This window comes from Lobosporangium transversale (assembly GCF_002105155.1).
Source record: "Lobosporangium transversale strain NRRL 3116 chromosome Unknown BCR41scaffold_87, whole genome shotgun sequence".
Lineage (NCBI taxonomy): Eukaryota > Fungi > Mortierellomycota > Mortierellomycetes > Mortierellales > Mortierellaceae > Lobosporangium > Lobosporangium transversale.
In genome coordinates, this window is record NW_019029065.1 from 58268 (window position 1) to 80590 (window position 22323).

Consider the following 22323-nt stretch of genomic DNA (forward strand, 5'->3'; position numbering starts at 1 on the left):
ATGTATTAATTAAGGACGATAGTAAGTAACATACTTGAAATATATGAAATACTTGAAAAATCTGGAAAAAAAAAAAAAAAAAAAAAAAAAAGTGTCTTTTAAGCCCTTTAAAACTCTAAAAGATCATGGCGTTATAAAGTAAACCAATAGCCATATCCTACATGGTCTCAACATCACTGGGCATAGACAAAAGTATTCATCTGGACCATATATAGAGGCATATAGGCTTATTGATGTATACTTTTAATTAACTTAAAAAAGAGCTAAAGAAGGACACGAATGACAAAGTAGTACGAATACCCTAGTTTATCTGGCAAAAGAGTTGAATAAGCGAATGGCAGGTTAGGTTGGACAAGCTGGAACAAATGCAACTATTGAAATCTTATCCACATACTTGGTGGCAACCATCGAAACTCACACTTGTCGCTTGGACAGTGACTATATATATAAATATATTATTCGCTGGGCAGGGACGAATTAAGAGAGAGAGAGCAGCAAAGGTAGAAAATCTCTCTCTCTCTCTGCTTATCTCGCTGTCCGCCTCTTGGCTCGTCTCTTTGCCTACTTCTCGATCCATCTCTTGTCTCTTCCTTGGGGCGATTGTCTCATGGGAAACAAAGGATCCAGACGTCTATCTACTGTGCCTATGCTCTCATTGGCCAGGGGAGGTTTTTTTAAACTTGTTAGATCAAACAGCTCTTTGCCCAATTCTTTAATGTTCACTCCTCATACTTTCTGAGAAAATGCAAATATTCTCTAATATGCCGCTGTCGTAGAGCTGACCTATTTATACAACTCTTTGTTATTAACCCCTACTTCCCAAAGAGCCACTCTAATCGCGAACTCGGAAACAACCTCTGGCAAAAAAGCTGTTGGACCACACTGTGGCTTCAACGACGGTCTTGAGCACACCTCGTTTCATGTTAGCCTAAAGATGCTCCATCGCTCCTGTAGATACCTTGCATGCTTGGCCTCATTCTACAAGATGGGATATTCTCCTTATTTTTCACCTTGAAAGCTCAACCTATTCAGATCGCTCTGGAGGACCAACCCTTCTGAAAGTAGAATAGAAACTGGTGATTTGTGCAGTATTTCATCAAACCAAGAATGAGTTGATCCCTCAGACTGTAGGCAGCAGCTTTCCTTTAATGTAAGCAAGCAAGCATACAAGTGGCGGAAAAGATTATATACATCCGCGTTTTTTTTTCTTCTTTTCAATCTATACTATACAGTGGTGCCATCTATGTTATTAATGAACTTCTATTTAATAGATTTGTTTCATTACCAATCTAGTGATTATAAAGTGAGGAATGACCCTATCATCTAAAAAAATGAGAAAAAAAGTTGATGAGGATGTTATGGAGGATATGCTTAACTTTTAGCGTAGACAGGTTCAAATGTAATATATTTTGTTTTATTCTTTTATTATTGTCATTATTAACAAAGGAAATTACTTCCAAGTAGAAACGCTTGAGAGTGTCAGCTTTGTAACATGAAAATTGTGAAAGTGCAAAGGTAATGCATGAGATAGGAGGAATCCCTCTTAGAATTTGAGGAACACATTTCTGTTGCAGGCTGTGATCATTTCTCCTCAATACAGCAATTTAAATGTACGTGTTCTATTCTGTTCTTTTCTCCATCTGCGCGTCTCAGACAGTGCCAGTTCTCCTTCCCAATTGAGTTGCTCTCCAAGTACAGATTGGCCAAGGTCATATTTGTCTTGAGTGCCTCTGAAAGTGCCAGAGCTCCTCCATTCCCAATTGAGCTGTCATTCAAGTTCAAATTGGTCAAAGTCGTGTTTGTCTTGAGTGCCTCTGACAGTGCCAGAGCTCCTTCATTCCCAATTGAGTTGTTCTCCAAGTCCAGATTGGCCAAGGTCATATTTGTCTTGAGTGCCTCTGACAGTGCTAGAGCTCCTTCAGTCCCAATTGATTTGCCCCGCAAGAGCAAACTAGTCAATGTCGCGTTTGTCTTAAGTGTTTCTGCTAGTACCAGAATTATTTCATTCCGAATCGAACTGTAACTCAATTTCAGAGTGGCGGATGTCGCGTTGCCTTTGAGTACCTCCGACAGTTCTTCCTCAATTAAAGTGCTCTGCAGGCCCAAGGTAGTCAATGTTGGGCTTGTTCTGAGCGCGCCTAAAAGCGCCAGGACTCCTTCCTTCTCAATCGGATTGTCTCTCAAGTCTAAAGTAGCCAAAGACCTATTAACCTTGAGTGCCTCCGAGAGTGCTAGAGCCCCTTTATCTTCAATGGAGTTGCTTTTCAAATCCAAGCTGGTCAAAGTCATGTTGGTCCTAAGTGAATTTACAAGCACTTGAAAGTCACTTGCTCCGATATTTCGAGCCTTTATCTCAAAGGTCAACTCATGATGATGTTGCGACTTTTAAGTTGGTAGCCTGGAAAGCTTGATGAGGTCTGAAGGCAATGCAATACGGACCACTTTCATAGTGTTGAGCTCTATAATACGAACAAGTCTTTCATATCTCGCAGTTGTTGAAAGCAGTTTCCTGGCAATACCTTCTTGAGGACTACCAAGGTCAAGCCGAAGAATCGATACACTCGACACTCTTAGTGCACTCTCAATTGCTTCAAGGTCAGTCTTGGTCCAATCCCAGTTGAGTGTGATGTCCAACTCGTAAATATGTTTTGCTTTGGTCAAAGCATCAAAGAATTCTGCTGCTCTAATTCTGGATCCCAACTCAACGGTCACTTTACCAAGTTGTGAGTCATACTTGCCACCGTTCATCTCCACAGCGCCTTCAAATGCTTTTTGTTCTTTCTCTTTATACGTTGAGCGGTAGTGGTCGACACAAACCCATTTGACATGCCCCCCTTCGGTCGTAGTCCTGTACAAGTTGCCAAGCTTACCATCTTCATCGTTGATTTGAAGGAATTTGCTCAGTCCTCGGAGATCTGCTCCTTCAAGTGCCTCATAGTCCTCGATTGTGTTGATGCTGTTCAAGGCCGGGTACTCAACAGATAGCGCTTTCATATAGTTGAGTGAATGATCGATACCGGCTTTGAGATCCGGGACTGACCCAAGCGAGGCAGCCAAGGGCATTCCCATACTGAGGCACTGTAAAAGGATGGTCATGTATTTTCCATACTTTTGGAAAAACTCTGTGCTCTCCCGGATCTCATATCCCTCATGTCTGGCAAGATGGATCTGGTCGTGACAGCTCTTAGCTGCGTTTACGGCGTGGATGCCGTGTTCGCATAAGAAATGAAGTCGGACCTTATTTCTCAAGATATTCATTGGGTCCCACTTGGTACGATCGATAGGCAAAATGATAAACAGCCGAGGGATTGGGTACTCGTGCAGCTCAAAGGACTGGATAAGGATAGCTTCAACTTTCTGCTGAAGGATGGCAAGTCTGTCGAGTACTTGCTGTTGTAAATTAAGAGTCTCCTTCTGCATTTCAAGCATCTTGTCGTCCTTCTCCTTGGCCTCCAATTGCAGCTGACGCATCTCCAACTGCACTTTTACCACCTCATCGCTCTTCTCCCTCGCCTCCAACTGCAGTTTTAGCACCTCATCGTTCTTCTCCTTCGCCTCCAACTGCAGTTTAAGCATCTCTGACTGCAGTTTAATCACCTCATTATCTCTATTTTTGGCCTCCAGTAGCAGGCCTTTAATCTCTTCAAGGTGAGAGTTGAAATCTTCGTTATTACGAATGGTAAGAAATGAGTTTGAAGGTTGGGCTATATTTGATAATGACCAAAGAAGGTCCTGAAAGTCCAGGTTCTTCGATTGTTTCAATGTTGGCAAGCGGATGATGGCGTTGCTACTGCTGCTGCTGCTGCTTTCACAGTTGCAGACGCAGTTGCAGGACTGCGGTGCCCCTGCAATGACGTCCAAGATCCTGTCAGGATAGAATGCAATACGTGGTGGTTCGATCCTATTAAAACATAAACAACAAAGATATGTCAAAATGAATTGGATTGTCATTTTTCTTCCCAGAGTAATAATTAATAGGGCACCATGATAAAACAATATACCTATTGCCATTATCGTCTAAAAGGAAAGGAATGGGGTGCCCATCCAACTTGAAGCGTAGTGCATCTGGAAACACGTCTCGAATGTCTTGCAAACTCACAAAGCACGACGAGTTATCATTGCTTGCGGAGGTGTTTACAGTCCTAACACAGACTTCTTCGATGATGTCGCTATTAGTCTTTTGGAATTGCTGGTATTGAGGTTTTGTCATCTCGGTGATGATTGGAAGGATGATGGGGATGATGACAAGATGAAAGGTTTTCTCATTTCTCTACTTGAGTACCAGATGCAACGGTCGATTTTTTTTTTTTTTTTTTTTTTTTTGCTTCGCCATTTGGTGTTACAAATAAGATGGCTGTACTTTCTCCCAAGAAAGCGTATCATTATATGCAGTGACTCGTACTGATGTACTTTGCAAACGTACTGAAGTTTTTTTTCAGTAAATTTTTACTTATTATTTACTGATTTTTTACTTATTATTTACTTAAACAAAAGTAAATTTTGAGTAAAACAAAAGTAAATTTTGAGTAAAACAAAAGTAAATTTTGAGTAAAACAAAAGTAAGTACTTACTGAAATTTACCGAAAATATACTTTTTACTTACTTTTGTTTTACTGATATTTACTTGAAATATACTTTTGTTTTACTGAAATTTACTGAAAATTTACTTTTGTTTTACTCAAAATTTACTTTTGTTTTACTCAAAATTTACTTTTGTTTTACTCAAAATTTACTTTTTTTTTACTTTTGTTTAAGTAAATAATAAGTAAAAAACCAGTAAATAATAAGTAAAAATTTACTGAAAAAAAACTTCAGTACGTATGCAAAGTACATCAGTACGAGTCACTGATTATATGACATCTTCCTTGTGGTACGTCTTAAGGTGACACCAACAGCATTGTCCTCGATTCATGTCTACATTTGTAAACTTCACTTGATATCTCTCTTATGTCTCCCAAAGAGCTAGCTAGTCTGCGCCAAAGGAAAAAAAAAAAAAAAAAAAAAAAAAAAATGTTCATCTGTTTTTCTGTTGTTATTTTATTTATTTTTTTTACGATCCGAGCGGGCTTCCCTTTTAGACAAATCTACCCTTTTTTGTTGCATGAACATACTTCATTGGTTTTTTATCCCTAATCCTGAATTCGAAAATAAGATTTTTTGCGATCAAAAATGGCCGCAATTTGGGTACTTTTTACATGTGTTTTGTACGCAAAATATTATAGCTTATTTTTCTCAATGCAATTCTGCTTTGCTTTCAAGCAAAGAGGAACCCTACATGTAGCGCATATCCATTCTGATCGTGAGGTGGACTTCATGCCCTCCTTAATACCCTTAACCCTGCAGTTTTCGCATGCCATCCTACTCTTAACATCTCTTCCTTCACTTTCTTTGGTTCTTATCGGGAAACGAAGCTCTGGTAGATGTCGACGAGGGATTGGAGGAGAGTTTTTAGTAATGTATGGACCTTTTGATACCTTGAAAGTAGCCTCCGGGGACTCATCAATTTCTAGATTTCTCTTTGAATTTCTTTGCTCGATGACAACTCAGAACTTAGATAACGATAAAAGTTGATTTACAAGATTCAGGCGAAATTGGCGATATCCATCTTTTTTTTTTTTTTTTTTTTTTTATCTGTTCCTGGTACACCATAGTATGTATGAATTGGCGATACTTGTATCTAATAGCCACAAGAAGCGCGGCATCCAAGAACGGCTGTACCTCATCTGCACACTATAGTATTGGCGAAGTTGATCTGCGATATCAACCCACCCGAAGTGATAAATTGTGAAAGCAAAATCGAGTTTCCATCGTGATTGCGGGCGATGCTAAAATCCATTCCCTCATCAAACAATGTGAGTTCATCTTCAAAGTATGAGAGGCATAAATTCTTGAAGTCATCAAGTTGGGATTGATACCCTTCATCATTAACAATGTATTGCAGATCCATCGTATACTAGATAGAAGTTGAAGGGGAAGAGCACGAAGGCCTAGTGGTATGAAAGAATAGAAAAGTGGTACTTTTATTGCTTTTCTCTCTCAGTATGACGCCAAATGCCTCTAAAAGGTATGAAGGCATAGTTTCAATTGAAATGAACCATTCTCATCCTTGAATGAATGAATGAATGAAAATAATAAGTTCATAGGTTGGTCACCGCATTAGAATGTGCATGCCGAATGAATCATCATAATGAAATGCAATTCTCAATGCACTCTCGTGATGCCAGAGATCAAGTTCTTTTAGAAGATACTCAATAACGAATGATAAAAGGTTCGATTATCTTATATTAATATCTAGTTACTCTCATGAAACACAAGGAAAAAAGTACTATTGATTCATTGTTTGATAACACTTTTCCATATCGCCGTATTCCATATCGTCGTCCTCATCATCCTTCTCATCCGTATCACCCTCATCAGCTTCCATCGCGTCGCCTATAGCTATATTTCCATTTGCTGCCTCATGTGGACGTCTGACTGAAGCAGTAAATGTTTGAAGGTGCTTTGTTTCTTTCAGCTTGATAAGGCCTCTTGTGGAGAGATTTTCCACAGGGCTTGCGTTAGCGGTTTGCGGGTGAGATTTTGAAGGATTTTCTTTATCATAGAGGCTCAGATTATCGAACTCCTTGAGGGTTGCGAGGATTTCATTGATATCACCGCTTGGAGGTTTTACGGCATGTTTGGTGCCTGCGTAAGAAACATCAAACGCATTTCCCATCTGCTCTCCAACTTGTCCGAGAGAGTGGATGTTGACCGACAGCGACCCATCTAGCACGTCCCAATTTGCAGCCCTTGCTCTTGCCTGGTGCATCTTTTTGATGAGCAGGTTATTATGCTCTTGATAAAGATCAGTAGGTATCCAGCGGTTTTCTTGGCCTGTAGTATTTACCAACCATGAGGACATGTCAGCTTTTACTGTCTGATCGGTCCAGGCGCATTTGAGACCGCGCTGTAATCGCAAAAGTTCATACGCATAGTTCTTTGTACCCCCAACCTGACAAAAAATAGTGACCCATACTAACATCTCATGTATGCGCCCAGTGTCTCCAGCCTTGATAGCAGATGATAGCTCTATATATATAAGCATATCCCTTATGAATAGAGCAGCGTTCATAGATACGGTCCCATTGAGCTGCTCCAGTTCGCTTAGCTCCATAAGCTTGTCCAGAACAATGTCTATACGCTGCTCGAGTTTTTCTTGCAGAATATAGTCGAGCATGCCCTGTACGCCTGCTTCTAGGTCATCGCTGAAAAATATTTAGACAGTAGTTATCAGAAGCTAAGATAAGTGAGAATAAGATGTGGGTCCACACACCACATCCATGGGGTATTTATTCATTTTCTGGTAGAGAGACTCGTACCAAGTAACTACATATCTATCTAGAAGCGACATGGGATTATTCAGGAACCATGTCGGTGTTTTGTCGCGTCTCTAGTGACGCGTTATTATTATTATACTTTTCTTAGCGTATTAATTTTAGGAATTCCCCTAGTATGTTCCTAGTGTGTTTTTAGTATTTTTCTTAATCTTATAGCTGGGCCGTTATTATCTTGTATATTGAAATATACAACAATCGCATCCTAGGTCAAGCCCCCACGCGCGGATTACCATGGCATCAAACGTATGTTGAAGAAGTTCATTTGTTGCGTAGAAATCAGGCCCATCAAGGGTGACACGATTCCTCCCTAGCATTGATGCATAGAAAGCTAGTGATCCTGGCACTCCTATGTCACCATAGTGGGTACGTAAAATCGTTGTAGCAAGCATCATCTGCAGATGAAAAAGCTCTATCACAGGAATCGCCCAATCAAATCTCTCGTAGGACGAAATGTCATCGCACCGTTGCTTCTGCAGTGAATGGATTCTGCTCACCGTAAGCTGATCACCGGAAATCAGGACCCTTTTCCCATTGAACCAATCAGAGCAAATTTAGGTGTACCTTTCATCACAGTCTCCAGAACATCCCTATTTGCATCAAACGGTTATAGATCCTCAACGCAAAGAAGCCGAGCAGGATTGGTATCTCGTTCTTCTTCTGCAGTCTCCTTTGAGATAATAACCGTTGCTGCGGTTCCACTCTCAAATAAGTCGCGGTTGTCGAGCCGTTGATCATGCTTACGACAGGCCATATTGATGTTGTCAAAGACAACGTGAAAGGATTCGGCCTTGACTTTACCTTGGACGCCTTTGAGAGTGTCTTCGGACAATGAACCCATAGCCTTGAGGATCGATTGATGAGAGATCGACATCCCCGCCTTCGATAATAGCGTGATGAGTTTCCGTGACGCGCCCTGATGGAACAGAATAGCCCAAGCATCATTTGAAAGTAATTACAGTTGCGATTGCGGAGAAACGCAAAGATGCTGACAACTACAGGCACGACTTTCGATGGGTCCCTCGAACATGTATCATTTGCATGCGCAATACCCGACAAGAATGCGCAAAGAACAGGAGCTTTGGCCTTGAAAATCCTGTCAATAGACTCGAGCTCAAACTTTTCAGTCTTCTCCAGTGTGATATCGCTTGCCGGGAATCGCAAGGCTTTAATTGGGATGCCTGTTGCAGCTCGTCTTTGACATAGCTGAGGACAAAATTGGTGGCGGCACGAACTTCTCTCTTGGTGTTGGGAATCTGTCATCTGACCCCAGAGAGCGATAGTTTCAGCAGGTCCTTCACTGTCGTTATAGTAACGAACTCTCGTTTTGACAACATTATCTTCCGATGAGAAACACGCTTGCAAAAAGGTCTTGAGCGATAGTCTTTGTCTTTTCATTTCATCAAAGACTCGCCTCAATTGAGTATCAGACATTTTGTATATATATATTTATATTGTATATTTATTTTTTAAGGAGGTAGTGGTAATCGGGTGATTAAATGAGATTGTGAAATGAGAGCAAGAAAAACAGTAGCATGCTTCACACGTAGGCTATTTTCCCGTGACCTGTAGGACTTTGCTTGAACAAAAAAAAAAAAAAAAAAGCTATCCCGTGTGGTGTAAATGACTTAGAAAAAAAAAGAGCCTTTCCTAGCGGTGTGTTTGACTTGGAGACCTCCAGCCAAGTTTGGTCCCAGAAGTATCTGTAAGCAAGCCACATTTGCCTTTCAGCACGTGCATGTGCACATGAAGTTCGTCCTCAGGCTAGTGACGAGCGTTAGTGCAATGCACATAAGCCACACAGGCTGGCGACGAGCCTTTTTTTTTTTTTTTTTTTTTCACCTAATTAACATCCTTTAACACTTTTGCCCCATTCCAAACTTCTCCTATTTTCTGTCTTCTGTCTATCTTTGTTTTAAACAGTTTGACATCACAATGCCATCACCTCCAACTGAATCGTATGAAAAGAAAGAAGGAGCGAATGAAGTGTCTTCAAGCACCAATGAGCCTAAAAGCCTCGAGCCAACCGAGCTAAAGATTTTTTGTATTGTTGATGGAGAAGCAACATCTTTTCTTGTAAAGATTCTTTCCAATAGTTCAGTAGATGAACTCAAGCAAGCTATCTATTCGCCTGCCAGGTTTGGTAATATCCCGCCAGAGAAACTGACCCTCTACAAGGTCTCCATCCCTGACGAAGGCAAGACCGTCGTCGAGTCAGAAATCGAGTCAAAAGAGGCTCTTACAGTCGCATCAAGGGAGCTTGGGGACATATTCAACTCTGAACTTCCAAAGGAAACTATCCATGTTCTTGTCAAGCCACCACAGAAAGGTATGTATTTGGCTCTTGATGGACTGATTGTTGATATTTTCAGCCGATGGAGCTTATTTTCTGTCTCACCATGGTTATGTAATACCCCCAAAGCCATCCTTCCTCCACCTTGGATTGTCACAAGTTATCCGCAGTTGCGCGCCACCAAAACATTTCCTGCACTAAAATTGGTGGCAATTACAACTGCGCAGCACAACAATCCACTTTTGTATAATTTCAACTGATCTCATCAATGCCTCTTTTTAACCTTTTATAAACCACACTACTCTTCTTTCCCACTCATACCTAAGATATCAGCTTTTTCTTTTATTGTGACTCTTTATTGTTATATTATTATTATTTGTCTTATTCCCGTGGCATGGTAGTAACATGATCATTGATGCAATTGTTGACATATTCATGTCCAGGTTCAGCACTTTAAATCATATTTCTGTTGCAGCTGCTTTGATCAGACATTGATATGTACTTCTCTTATATCTGACTAACGTGCTTATTTTCCATTCTTTCTCACTGTGATGACGCGCATGGCATGTGGCAAAATTAGCTTCTCAAGGTATGTACTTCGACTAAACTCTATTTATCCGGTGGGTAGACCTCTAATAAAAAGGGAACTCTACCCACCATCAGCATGGTCCATGCAACTGCTGCCTCTTCGTCCTCTTGCAGGCCTTCTTGCTGTTACAACTTTTATTTTTATTTGATTTATGCATTTGTCACCTTTTTCTGATTGTACGAGACATAAGATCGTAGCATTTCCTCCAGGGTCCTGTTGGCTCGCTCCGTCTGTCCGTCTGTCTGAGGATGGAATGCTGTAGACATATGGAGTTTAGTTCCCATGAGCTTCATCAATGTGGTCCAGAAGTGTCCCGTGAATCTTGAGTCTCTGTCCGATACAATAGCTCGTGGCATGCCATGGAGTCGGAAGACATTATTGAAGAAGAGTCGCGCGATATCTGAAGCAGTGTCCGTTGTATGGCTAGGGCAGAAGTGGACTTGTTTGGATAACTTGTCTACGAATACAGTTATGGCATTGAACCCTCGGTTCGTCTTGGGTAAAGGGCCAATGAAGTCCATGGTGACAGTTTCCCATCGTTCAAGAGGTATATCGAGAGGTTTGAATAATCCGGCAGGATGATGAAGCAGTGGTTTATTTCGCTGGCACTGTTCGCATGATGCAATGTAAGTCTTGGTGTCTCGGGCCATTCGTGGCCAAAAGAATGTCCTTCGCATGGTTTCATATGTTTTCTCGAAGCCGAGGTGGCCAGCAATGGGAGAATCATGTGCATCATGAAGTAGGAGAGCGCGAATGTTAGGATCATTCGGGATACATAAACGTGTCTGTCCAGCGATGTTAATCCACAATAGGTCATCAGCAACAAAATAACGATCAGAGGGACTTGCCTCGCGGCAGCTTTCGTAAAGTGATCCTAACTTAAGGTCATATGGGTAACACTTTATCAGGCGCTGCCGTAAGCCTGGGTCCAAACTTATTTCTATGGAGTTAATCTGCTCACTGGCGGGATCCTGCGCCTTGTGGTCAGGCCTCCTTGAGAGAGCGTCGGGGACGATGTTGTCTTTGCCTGGTTTGTACTTGAAGTTGAAGTCGTATTCTTGTAGGAGTTCCATCCATCTGGCCTGTCTCCGAGTCAGGTTTGGCTGGGTTGGAAAATGCTGCAATGTGGCATGGTCAGTATAGACAATAAAATGAGATCCATCCAAATAGTATCGCCATGTTCTTAAGGCGTGGACGACAGCTAGTAATTCTTGCTCATGGGTTGGGTAGTTTCGTTCTGCAGAGCTCAACTTTCGTGATGTAAAGGCAACAGGGCGCGATTCGCCCTTGTGATCTGTTTGGAACAAGACTGCACCAATGGCGAAACCTGATGCATCAGTTTCGACGGGAGTTGCTAGGGCAGGGTCAAAAATTCTGAGTACGGGTGCCATGGTGACTGCATGCTTCAGTCTTTCAAAGGCCTCTTGGTTAGGCTTGCTCCAGTAGAATGTTGTAGTTGAGCCTAACAGATCAGTAAGGGGAAGCGCGATATCAGCATAGTGGTCGATGTATTGATGATAGAAGTTTGTTAATCCAAGGAACTGCATGACGTGGCGCTGTGTTGTGGGTGTTGGCCATTCTCTAACTGCCTTAACCAGTGCTTCGTTTGTTTTGAGTCCATCTTTGGATATAACATGGCCTAGGAACTCTGTCTCCTCTTGCATAAATGAACACTTGGAAAGCTTGCAAAAGAGGCCTGCCTTGCGTAGGAGCCTAATAACGTTTCTGATGTCTTGTAGATGTTGCTCTTTGTTATCAGAATAAATCAGTATATCATCTAGGTAAACTACGGTGCATTTATCCAGCACAGGATCCAACACGTTGCGCATCATGGCTGAAAAGGCGGCAGGTGCGTTGGTGAGTCCGAAAGGGACGACGTTAAACTCATAGTGACCGTAGCGTGTTCGAAATGCCATTTTATGTCGGTCGTCTGGATGAACGCGCATTTGATGATATCCGGATAGTAAGTCGAGCTTTGTAAAAAATCGTGCTGTCCTGAAACGATCTATTAGCTCGTCGATTCTTGGTAGTGGATGGCGATTCTTACGGGTTATTTTGTTTAATCCTCTGTAGTCTACACACATCCTCAGTCCGCCATCCTTCTTTTTAACGAATAAAACTGGTGCTCCGTAGGGTGATGTACTTGGAGAGATGAAGCCTTTGCGCAGTAGTTCTGTGAGTTGTGTTTTTAGTTCGTCTAATTCAGCAATTGATAAGCGAATGACTGGTCTTACAGGTGGATCGGTATTATTTTCAGTCTCGATTCGCATGCTATCGCCACGATCCTGAGGGAGTCCGTCCGGTAGTGTGTCAGGAAAGAGGTCTGGAAATTCTACTTGGACAATTTGTTGAATCGATTCGGGTAGTGTTGAGTCTAGGTTTGTTGGTGGTGAAGTGATTCTTACTTGGGCCAAGAATGTTGTCGTTTCGGGTTCTAATGCTAATGCAGCAAAGTTTATGGCAGAAAGGCAATTTTGACGAGCGGAGGAGGAGGTATGCCCTCGACATTCCCATAGTATGTGTTTACCATCGTGTTCAAAGTGTAAATCGTTAGTGCGCCAGTTGATTTGGGGATTGACTGCGGTTAGCCAAGGTTTCCCTAGGATGAGATCATATTTTTTCGAGGGGTAGATGATACTTTGAATCTTTTCACCATAGGAACCACGTTCAAGGGTAACAGATGCGGTTCCTGGGGACATGACTGCTGTGCCATTCGGATGAATGATAAGGATAGGGTTCGCGTTGTCTATGATAATGTTATGTTTTCTGCAAAATTTTGAACTCAATACATTTCCTTCTGCTCCACCATCAATGAGGATTCGCGCAGGGTGTCCGTTGACGGCCCCAATGAAGGTTAGTAGTCGTCTCGCATTGGTGTAGACAGCGGACAGGGATTGGAGGTGTGTGGCATGACGACGACGACGACGGGGTGGTTTACTAGCAAGGTGTTCGTGGGAAGTAGAGGGGGTAGGTGAATTTTCATTTGTGTCTTGGTTTGAAGATGATTTGATTTCAGTGACAGATGACGCGGGATGGGAATCGGGGGAGAGGTGATTTAGGGAATCCGGAGGAATGGAAGTGGTGTGGTGCAAGGTGCTTTTAGAGGGTAGTGATAAGAGAGAGGATAGAGAAAATATGGGAGAGGAGCGAGAAGGCATAATCATGGATTTAGGAGAACTAGAGTTTTTATTACTGTTGTTACTACTTTAATCCATATGACTACGCCCTCTAGAGCCCAGGACTCGAGGGTTGGTGGTGAGAGCGAGGCTGGCCTGGTCTACAGCTCGCTCTCCTCTTTTCCCGAGTCGTCGTAGTCGTCTTGTTGTTCCAGGTTGTTCAAGTTCCTAGTCACGCGGCAGTTCTTGGCCATGTGTCCCTTCTTTCTGCAGCGAAAGCAAGCGCCTGCGCGGCGCAGTTTTGTTCTGTCATTTTCGGTGAGCTTGGAGAGTGGTCTGTTGTTAGTCGAGGGGGGGCGATGGAAGTTCGCTAAGCCTGTGGAGTTTGTACTCTGTAGTAGGAAGTTATTGAACATCATCTGCATTGCGTCTAGGTCCATCGGGGTCGGTGTGGGTTGGCTTGTTTGGCTTGTCATGATGGGGGGTCTAGAGGAATGTAAAATGCTGTGGATCATCGTAGCCTGCTTGATGGCCTGGTTGAGAGTCTGAGGCTGGCGAAGGAGGACTTCCTTGCTTGTGTCTTCTACAAGGCCGTAGGTATAATGGAGGACAAGCCATGATTCCTCCAGTTTGGGTGTGAGGCGTTGGAGGCGGCGGAATTTGGCAGTGTATTCCGCTACTGAGGATTTACCTTGTTTTAATTGAACCAGTGCTTTCTGGGCTGAAGAAGCCGTGTCAGGGGGTGTGAAGTTTTCGGAAAGTGTCCCATGGTGTATCAATTGTCATTTCCGAGTCTCGCCACCATGCCTTGGCGTCTCCTTTCAGGTTGACAACGGTATATCGGACCCAACGGGAGTGGTTAAGCTCCATGATCTCGAAGTACTCTTCTTGGTTCTCCAAGAAGTTGAGGACCGCGACAGCGTCGACATTTCCCTCGTATGGTTCTGGTTTGGTAGGTTTTATCACAGCAGCCACCGTGCGGACATGGTCATTAAAGGCGGCAGCGCTAGAAGCACTATCCTGTCGGGATTCGAGGAAGGTTTGCACAGCGTTCTGCACGGATAGGCTGGTACTGGCATCAAGGTTAAGAGCTTTCAAGGAAGTGGTGAGGTTGTCCATGGCAAAAAAAAAAAAAAAAAAAAAAAAAATCAAATGCAGGGGTAAATTTTTAAATTTTATCTAGGAAAATATCAGAGGGATCTAGGGAAAAATATCAGAGGGAAATATAAGCGGTTTCTGGCGGGGTCGGTGGTTCGATGAACCTTTGCTACCATGTAAATAGTAACAATCAAAGGTGATCTTAGGTGGAATCGAAGGTCAAAGGATGCTTTATTTGGCTATAACGTAGTGGACTATTTATACTGATAATTGATAGGGTTGGGGCTTGGTGTCTTGGCACTTGGGCTTGGCGTCTTGGCGCCTGGGGTGCGCGTGATAGTTGAGCCCTCCTCAAAGGTTTGAGTCAGTATTGTATAACACGTTTGCAACTCCTCTTACCCAATCTTTCCATACATCGTCGCTATCCTTCGTGTCCGGTATAGTAGTGAGGCCTTCGATCTCCCCTTGTCCTTGCAGCCTCAACTACTCAGCATTCTTATTGAATTTTTTCTGCTGCTCTACCAGTGTTGTCCATCTTGCGTCTCTTTGTACTGTTGATAATCCTCTGCGGATTTGATTTGCCAATTTTTTAATTTTAGCGAGATCACGTATGAGGTGGCGGAGACACAATTCTTGTTCTGGCTTCACTCCAGACCGACCAACCACTCTTCCTGGCAATTTTTCTTTGGCGCTTTCTATGAGCAGCTTTGAATACCATTTCCATGCAAGGTCAATGTCGATTCTTTGAAGGTCTTCTGGCATCAAGAGATCCTTTTCATCGTCGTTCTGGGCTCTCCGTAGGCCCATTGTAGAGATTCGCTGCCGTCTCCAATTCTTATATTCACACCGTTCTCAAAATTCTCCCAATCGTCGTTGCTGGCATCGCGAAGTAAGAATTTGTAGCCCTTGGGTTTTTTGTAAATGATGTGATGAAGTGGTTGTTGAATAAGGCGGTGCAGTGTCATTTCTAGAGTGACCATTTTGTGGTCTGACGCCACAATACCATCCAATGATTTGTGTTTGACCCTGAGAAGCCTATCCGTGAATACACTAGATACAAATATCATATCTATACGGCTCGTATTCTGGCAGGTATAGTCTTCACGAAGAGGGTGTTGAGCGCGGAAAACATCATGAAGTGCCTGCGTCTCCATCCATTGAAGTAGTGCCGATTCTGGTCTTATACTCGTTGCGTTCTCTCGTCGTCGATCGAGCCGGGGGTTCCTAGTAGCATTGAAATCCCCAAGAATGATTATACCCCTCCTTCTTCTCTCGCGTCGTTATATTCTTTTTGTATCCATTTAGTAATTACTTCTGCTTCTTCTTCCCTTCCGCTTGGTAGGTAGCAGTTAATTACTCTGATTTTAAATCCCCCAGGAAAGTTGAAATCTCTCGCTTGGCCTCTGCTCCCACAAGATGAAGTTCTCGCAGCGTACTGGAACCAATGCTGAGCGATCAAAAGCCCAACCCCTGTTCCCTGTGTTGCACCTTCTTTACCACTCACCCACCACATTTTATATTTAGTTTGTTTCAAATTTCTTGCCATTTTACTCCCTCCAACATGCATGTTGGTTTCTTGGAGTGCTATCATATCTAAACCTTTCATATCACCATATTCACATAACGCTTCTATTTTCCCAGCTTCTAGCGCACCCCGTATGTTAAATGATCCAAATTTAATAGCACTGCTATTAGATCTAGTATTGTCCTCTCTATTTTGAGTGCTTGCATTACTCATTATGGACTAGTGGTTTTGGCGGCAATCCATTTGAGGTTGATTTCTCTTCTTTTCTACTTTTTTCATTACTACCTGCTCCGTTTGCTATGAGAGCCATAATCCCTGCTAGGGACTCGTTAGTAGGAGGCATGCCTGGAATAGCAGCTGACTTACCTTTGTTTTTGGGCACGTTCCTGTGGAACTCTCCACTCAGTCCTGCTGCCTTCAGGTGCTCGGCTGCGAAGTTCATTCCAAGTGCACCATATAGACCCATATAGCGTATACGATGATTTAATTTACCACTCACGTGGGGCAGACGATATCTTATACACTATCATGCAAAACTGAAAGTATAATTCATTCCCATGTCCATTTCTTTTTCTCATTCCTAGAAACCGTATATGCATACACCACTCACACTTTGGTTTAATAAAGCTCCCGTCTTCTTCTACGTCATAGTTATGCGCTGTGGCATTAGCTTGTCTCATTTAGAAAGTTAATGACTTTTTTGTCCATGCAGGTCTCTCTTTCAGTTTTGCATGTGCTCATTCGAAGGCCGAAGATCTTTATTCTTTTGTAAGCCATATCCTTACATCAATAGATAGTATTCCAACCATGGGCGTCACTGACAGCTTGGAGTCTCTTATGAATACCTATGATGAGTTTGCGGCAGAAGTCCACTGGGATTCTATACCATTCAACAGACATGCCTGCCATCATTAACCTCCTGGCTTCGTTGACTTTCCTTTGTGGAGTGGGTCTCATATTCTGTGAAGGTGTGGTTAAGAGAGAGTTAAGCAAGTGTTCATAAAGGAAAGAGAGAAAGTCCTTCTTTTATTCGCATTTAATGACGACCAGATGTTGTCATGGGCAACATTTGAGACCACATGCAAAACTGAAAGAGAGACCTGCATGAACAAAAAAGTCATTAACTTTCTAAATGAGACAAGCTAATGCCACAGCGCATAACTATGACGTAGAAGAAGACGGGAGCTTTATTAAACCAAAGTGTGAGTGGTGTATGCATATACGGTTTCTAGGAATGAGAAAAAGAAATGGACATGGGAATGAATTATACTTTCAGTTTTGCATGATAGTGTAGTATATAAGATGTCGTCTGTCCAGAAATAGAGACCCCTCTCTTTGTCCTATTGAACTTTGGTTCCATATACATAGTAAGCTATATCAATTAGGTTAAAACATTGCACCAAGATGTTGGCTCATCATTCCTATTAACATTTGGATTAGTAGACTGTTTTGAGCACGTAGTTGTTGTTGCTCTTCCTGTAGGCGTTCCACTGTATCTACCAGTTGCTGGATTTTCTTATCGACTGCACCAGTGTTGCTTTTCTTTCCTATGACGTTTGTTTGACCAGAACTTTGGGTATTGGTTTTTTCTTCCTGTGCCTTCTGTTGGTTGCTTTGAGTAACACTTCCACTCTTTCCCGTGGCGGCTTTGGCGTATGAGAGTTGTGGTACAACTTTCAGTGCTCCTCCCTTTTGGTATTCCTTGACAGCTTTGATGTGCTGCTTTGTCTCCTGGAGTGCAATGAATACCTCGCATTCCCTCATGATGTGTCCTGGTTTGTGGCATTGTCGGCATCGTTTGTCGTCCTTATCACCCCAGAAAGTCTCAATGCCCCCGATTTTGACTGGTTTAGTCATAGTTTCCGCCATTGCTTCTGCAGAGGGGAAATACACGAATGCTTCTCGTTGATATTGCCATTTCTTCCCGTCCTTTGAAAAATAGCGTGGCACTTTGACGAAATTCGCTTGCTTTTCTCCAAGGAGAGGCTCCAAGTCCTTGTCTGTCGTTCCAAAAGGGAGACCTGAGATTTTTGCGACGTGTGTCAATGTCCACTCGACTCGTTCATTGCCGATTTTGCGGATGCGCGCGAGTTCTTTTCCAATGAAGACGTGCTCCCGGTTGGCCAATTTGAATTTTGTGACGTCCTCAACATTGTTGTAAACTACTGCTGCGGTGATTTTGACTCCCTTGGAGCATGGGCGGGTTGCAATCTTTCCAATAGTACCGAACTGCAGCATTGCTGACTTGATAAGGAATTCCGGAGTCCTAGGAGCAATACCATAAACCTCCACTGTGCGTTCCAGTTCACGTTCACGGGTGTCGGTATTTATTTTAAAAAACAATGGGACTTCGTGTTCATTTCCGTCTTCATCCCTGTGTGTAGCAGTCATTTCCAGGAGCGCTGTCAGGGATGGTTGATCCTCAACAGCAACGCGGAAAGCAGTATATCCATTGACTTTAACCTTGTGTGGTCCTTCTGTACAATAGATGGCAGCATCCAACAAGACTGTTTCTAGGTCTTTCTTTTTTTCGGCAACCGTTGTTCCATAAAGGTCCTCGAGGAAGACGCCGGCCGCCTTCAGCCTATCCTTGGTGCGTCTCACTTCCTGCCATTCTGTGATTCCCACAGTGGCCATCGCGTCATCGTCTTCGTCCATTGCGTCCTGTTCTTGTGTAGCTGCACGCAAGCCATTTGCATCCAGGCTGCGGCTATACGAAGGACGGCTCTTAGAGCCCGTTCCCTCGTCAACGCGGCTCCCGCTCGCCTCTATGCCGCTTGCGGGACCGACTTCTTGGTTGGTGGGCTGTCTTTGAGATCCGATTCCGCTATTTGGAATGCGAGCTCTTTTCGAATGAAGGACATTTCTGTCCAAATTGGGTGGATCATGTTGCTGATTTTTTCCTAATGCAGGCTCCATGATGAGTGATGTCGTTGGCACTCTTGTGCACTAACAGGGGTGTGGAAGATGTGTGTATAGAGAGGGAATGTGTAAATGTAGCGTATCCGATGGTGTACGGAGAAGAGTCGTGATGCGTTCGACCTTTATCTTGGTACAACACTTCAGTGTGTTCTATGTATTTGCGTCTCGCTGCGGTTTTTAAGGGCATCTCAGTATAACCCCCCGGTTCTTAAGACAGTGATTTTTTCACAAACTGACGTGGAAAGATCTGTCAATGATCCCAAAGATTGACAGAAAATGAACAAAATGATAATAAAAAGTTGGACGAAGTGCCAAAAGATAAATTCATAAATGGACAAAGTGCCAAAGGAGGATAATCTGACAAATAGATCACTAAAGGATCATAAATCAACAATGATAGTCCTGGAGAATGCTGCAAAATAGCATCAAAAGTGAAAAAAAAAAATTTTTTTTTTTCTTTTTTTTTTCCTGTTAACAAGAACCCACAGAGGTGAGGAATTTTATTTCATAATCTCGCTCTAAAGTAATGATATCGCCCTCAACTATGAAACAAGCGAAACTCTCAAAGTTCGCACGGGATGGCTGTGAAGAGCCAATTCGTATCCATGTTTTTCTCTACCAATGTACACCGTGATCGGTACTCGAAGTCCATCCTTCCGATGTGGCCTGTTGCGCCCGTGAAAAGCCGCGGAGGCTGGCGTGCCGACTCTAGCTAAGGACGACTTTTTAATTTTTTCTATTCGATCAAATCCACTGGCATGTGGACCCAAATCTTGCGGAATTGGTCTGAAATTTCTACTTTGGACTCCGTCAAACTTTGTGATCATCGCTGTCCTAGTCAAGTGGGTGGATGGGGGGATGTGCTGCCAGATGTACCGCTGGTTCGGCTGGGGGTGGAATATATACCTAAGACATGTGGCCAGCCAGGCGACTTAGGGTAGTGCACCCACGATCTTAGCCTTAGCGGAGAACACTAGGCTGTCTCGGAGAGGAAAGTATAAAAACTCAAGCAAATCCCTGACCTGGCACATGTTTGCTTCACTTTATGTGCCTTAACCAGGACTCGAACCCGGCCCCTGGGCTAGACAGGAGGGTGCCCTGACGAGTATACTACTCAGTCATTGGGCGAAAAGAAGCCAAAGTGATTTAAATACTAGGATTGATAAAGGAAATAATGATAAAAGTACTGAATGATGATGGAAATAATGAAGAAAAGGATACGTAGATAGCAGATTTACGATAAAACTTTAACCTCTTCCTAGTTGGTCCAGTGGTCAGGATTTGTCGCTCTCACCGACAAGGCCCGGGTTCGATCCCCGGACTGGGAATTCTTTTAATTAGCAAACAATTTTTGGATTAATCTATTTGGCAGCCCATACCAAATATGGTAATTTTTGCCTCTATTTGGCAGCCTACTTCAGGGGCTGCCACTTAACTTCGCACTCTTGGGTGGCAGCTGGGCTGCAAATACATTACTTTTTTTTTTTTTTTTTTTTATAACAGTGTCATAGCATCAGTGGTAAAACAGGCAGCGTTCTGTGGATACATTGCCTTGCACAGCTAATGCCTCCGGAGGTACTAAGGGCAGCGGCGATGACATCTTCACAAAACAGCTTCAATGTACACGGTTAGGGAATGATTTATTGAAGACGTCTAGGTAGCAGGTGAGACGCGTTTGCTCCGAGCGAAAACCTCTCATAGGCATTGATCTCCAAATGGCACCTCCAAAACTGATGAGCGACCTACTTGAAAAAAAAAAGTCATTAGTTTTCTAAATGAGACAAGACAATGTCACTACACATAACTATGACGTAGAAGACGGGAGCTTTATTAATTTGAAGTATGAGCGTTATATACATATACGGTTCCTAGGAATAAAAAAAAAAAAAAAATAAATAAATAAATAAATAAATAGTTAGAGGCCAAATAGCCCTGGGTAGGCTGCCAAGTAAATAATGAATGTTATTTGGCAACTGGGCTGCCAAAGAGAGTCTTGAAAGTTGATTATATTTGGCAATGGGCTGCCAAATAATATTTAGCAACTAGGCTGCCAAATAGATTAATCCACAATTTTTTTCCAATGATGATATTATTTGTTTGTACGGGGATTAATCTATTTGGCAGCCCAGTTGCCAAATAACATTCATTATTTACTTGGCAGCCTACCCAGCGTTATTTGGCCTCTAACTATTTTTTTTTTTTTTTTTTTTTTTTTTTCATTCCTAGGAACCGTATATGTATATAACGCTCATACTTCAAATTAATAAAGCTCCCGTCTTCTACGTCATAGTTATGTGTAGTGACATTGTCTTGTCTCATTTAAAAACTAATGACTTTCTTTTTTTTTTTTTTTTTTTTTTTTTTTTTTTTTTTTTTTCAAGTAGGCCGCTCATACAGTTTTGGAGGTGCCATTTGGAGATCAATGCCTATGAGAGGTTTTCGCTCGGAGAAACGCGTCTCACCTGCTACCTAGACGTCTTCAATAAATCGCTCCCTAACCGTGTACATTGAGGCTGTTTTGTGAAGATGTCATCGCCGCTGCCCTTAGTACCTCCGGCGGCATTTGCTGTGCAAGGCAATGTATCCACAGAACGCTGCTTGTTTTACCACTGATGTTATGACCCTGTTATCAAAAAAAAAAAAAAAAAAAAAGTAATGTATTTGGCAGCCCAGCTGCCACCCAAGAGTGCGAAGTTAAGTGGCAGCCCCCTGAAGTAGGCTGCCAAATAGAGGCAAAAATTACTATATTTGGTATGGGCTGCCAAATAGATTAATCCTTTGTACGGGGTCTTTATTTCAGTCTTAAATACCATTACCAGGAAGCCTTCCATGACACAAGCTCGATACCCAAGCATCAAATACTGACCAGTATTTATCTTATCAAAGTCGTACGTAGCCCAGAATAGATGTTGATATTCTTTATGCGATTCTGGGACTAAATAAAGAATTACAAACGATTTATAGGTTGTGGTGTCAACTAGAATAACAAAAGAAAATAGAGGTAAATAACCTTGACGACAAACAGCGCCATAGGATGCCAAAAGGGAAGATGGAGCTTTATAGGTGAGCTCACAAACTGAGTTACCGGAAGGCGAATGCTTGTTGGGACAAGGGGAAAAGGATAAAAAGGCAAGATAAACTGCAGGTCAAGAACAAGACAGATAGGAGAAACTTAAGACTTATGGGTAAACTGAAGGCTTTATTGAGAAAGAAGTTCTTTGGGTTTTATACTGTATGACAAATAGATTATTACTGTATCTACTATTGGAATCTGTTATGAAGGTCGAATCCAATCCTTACGGATCTCGCCTTCCCTCTCATGATGGAAGTTTCGCATTCAACCTTAAAGGCCTCTAACATGTTCCAGGATGTCTCGCTTAATCTGTTCAAAGATTTTCTATTTATTT

General features: G+C 42.6%; 4 protein-coding genes and 1 non-coding gene across 5 annotated transcripts; 1 reads left to right on the forward strand and 4 right to left on the reverse strand.

Moving 5' to 3' along the window:
* Positions 1–1581: 1581 nt before the first annotated feature.
* Positions 1582–2289, reverse strand: BCR41DRAFT_402397 (hypothetical protein; the record flags this gene model as incomplete). Its single annotated transcript, XM_022029307.1, has 1 exon — positions 1582–2289. One exon carries the CDS (start codon positions 2287–2289, stop codon positions 1582–1584), a length of 708 nt encoding a protein of 235 aa, XP_021875297.1.
* A 96-nt stretch (positions 2290–2385) lies between these two features.
* BCR41DRAFT_426923 (hypothetical protein) lies at positions 2386–4210 on the reverse strand (the record flags this gene model as incomplete). Its single annotated transcript, XM_022030795.1, has 2 exons — positions 2386–3901; positions 4002–4210. 2 exons carry the CDS (start codon positions 4208–4210, stop codon positions 2386–2388), a joined length of 1725 nt encoding a protein of 574 aa, XP_021875298.1.
* A 2706-nt stretch (positions 4211–6916) lies between these two features.
* On the reverse strand, positions 6917–7843 carry BCR41DRAFT_292509 (hypothetical protein; the record flags this gene model as incomplete). Its single annotated transcript, XM_022020372.1, has 2 exons — positions 6917–7227; positions 7570–7843. Coding segments are annotated over 2 exons (585 nt in total), but the record flags the coding sequence as incomplete, so codon positions are not given.
* A 9330-nt stretch (positions 7844–17173) lies between these two features.
* BCR41DRAFT_365332 (hypothetical protein) lies at positions 17174–19327 on the reverse strand. Its single transcript, XM_022026142.1, has one exon. The coding sequence runs from the start codon at positions 18911–18913 to the stop codon at positions 17381–17383; it is 1533 nt and encodes a 510-aa protein (XP_021875300.1). The 5' UTR covers positions 18914–19327; the 3' UTR covers positions 17174–17380.
* An 845-nt stretch (positions 19328–20172) lies between these two features.
* On the forward strand, positions 20173–20244 carry BCR41DRAFT_t162. The gene has a single exon. It is a non-coding gene; the product is annotated as a tRNA-Glu (tRNA).
* The last annotated feature ends 2079 nt before the right edge of the window (positions 20245–22323 follow it).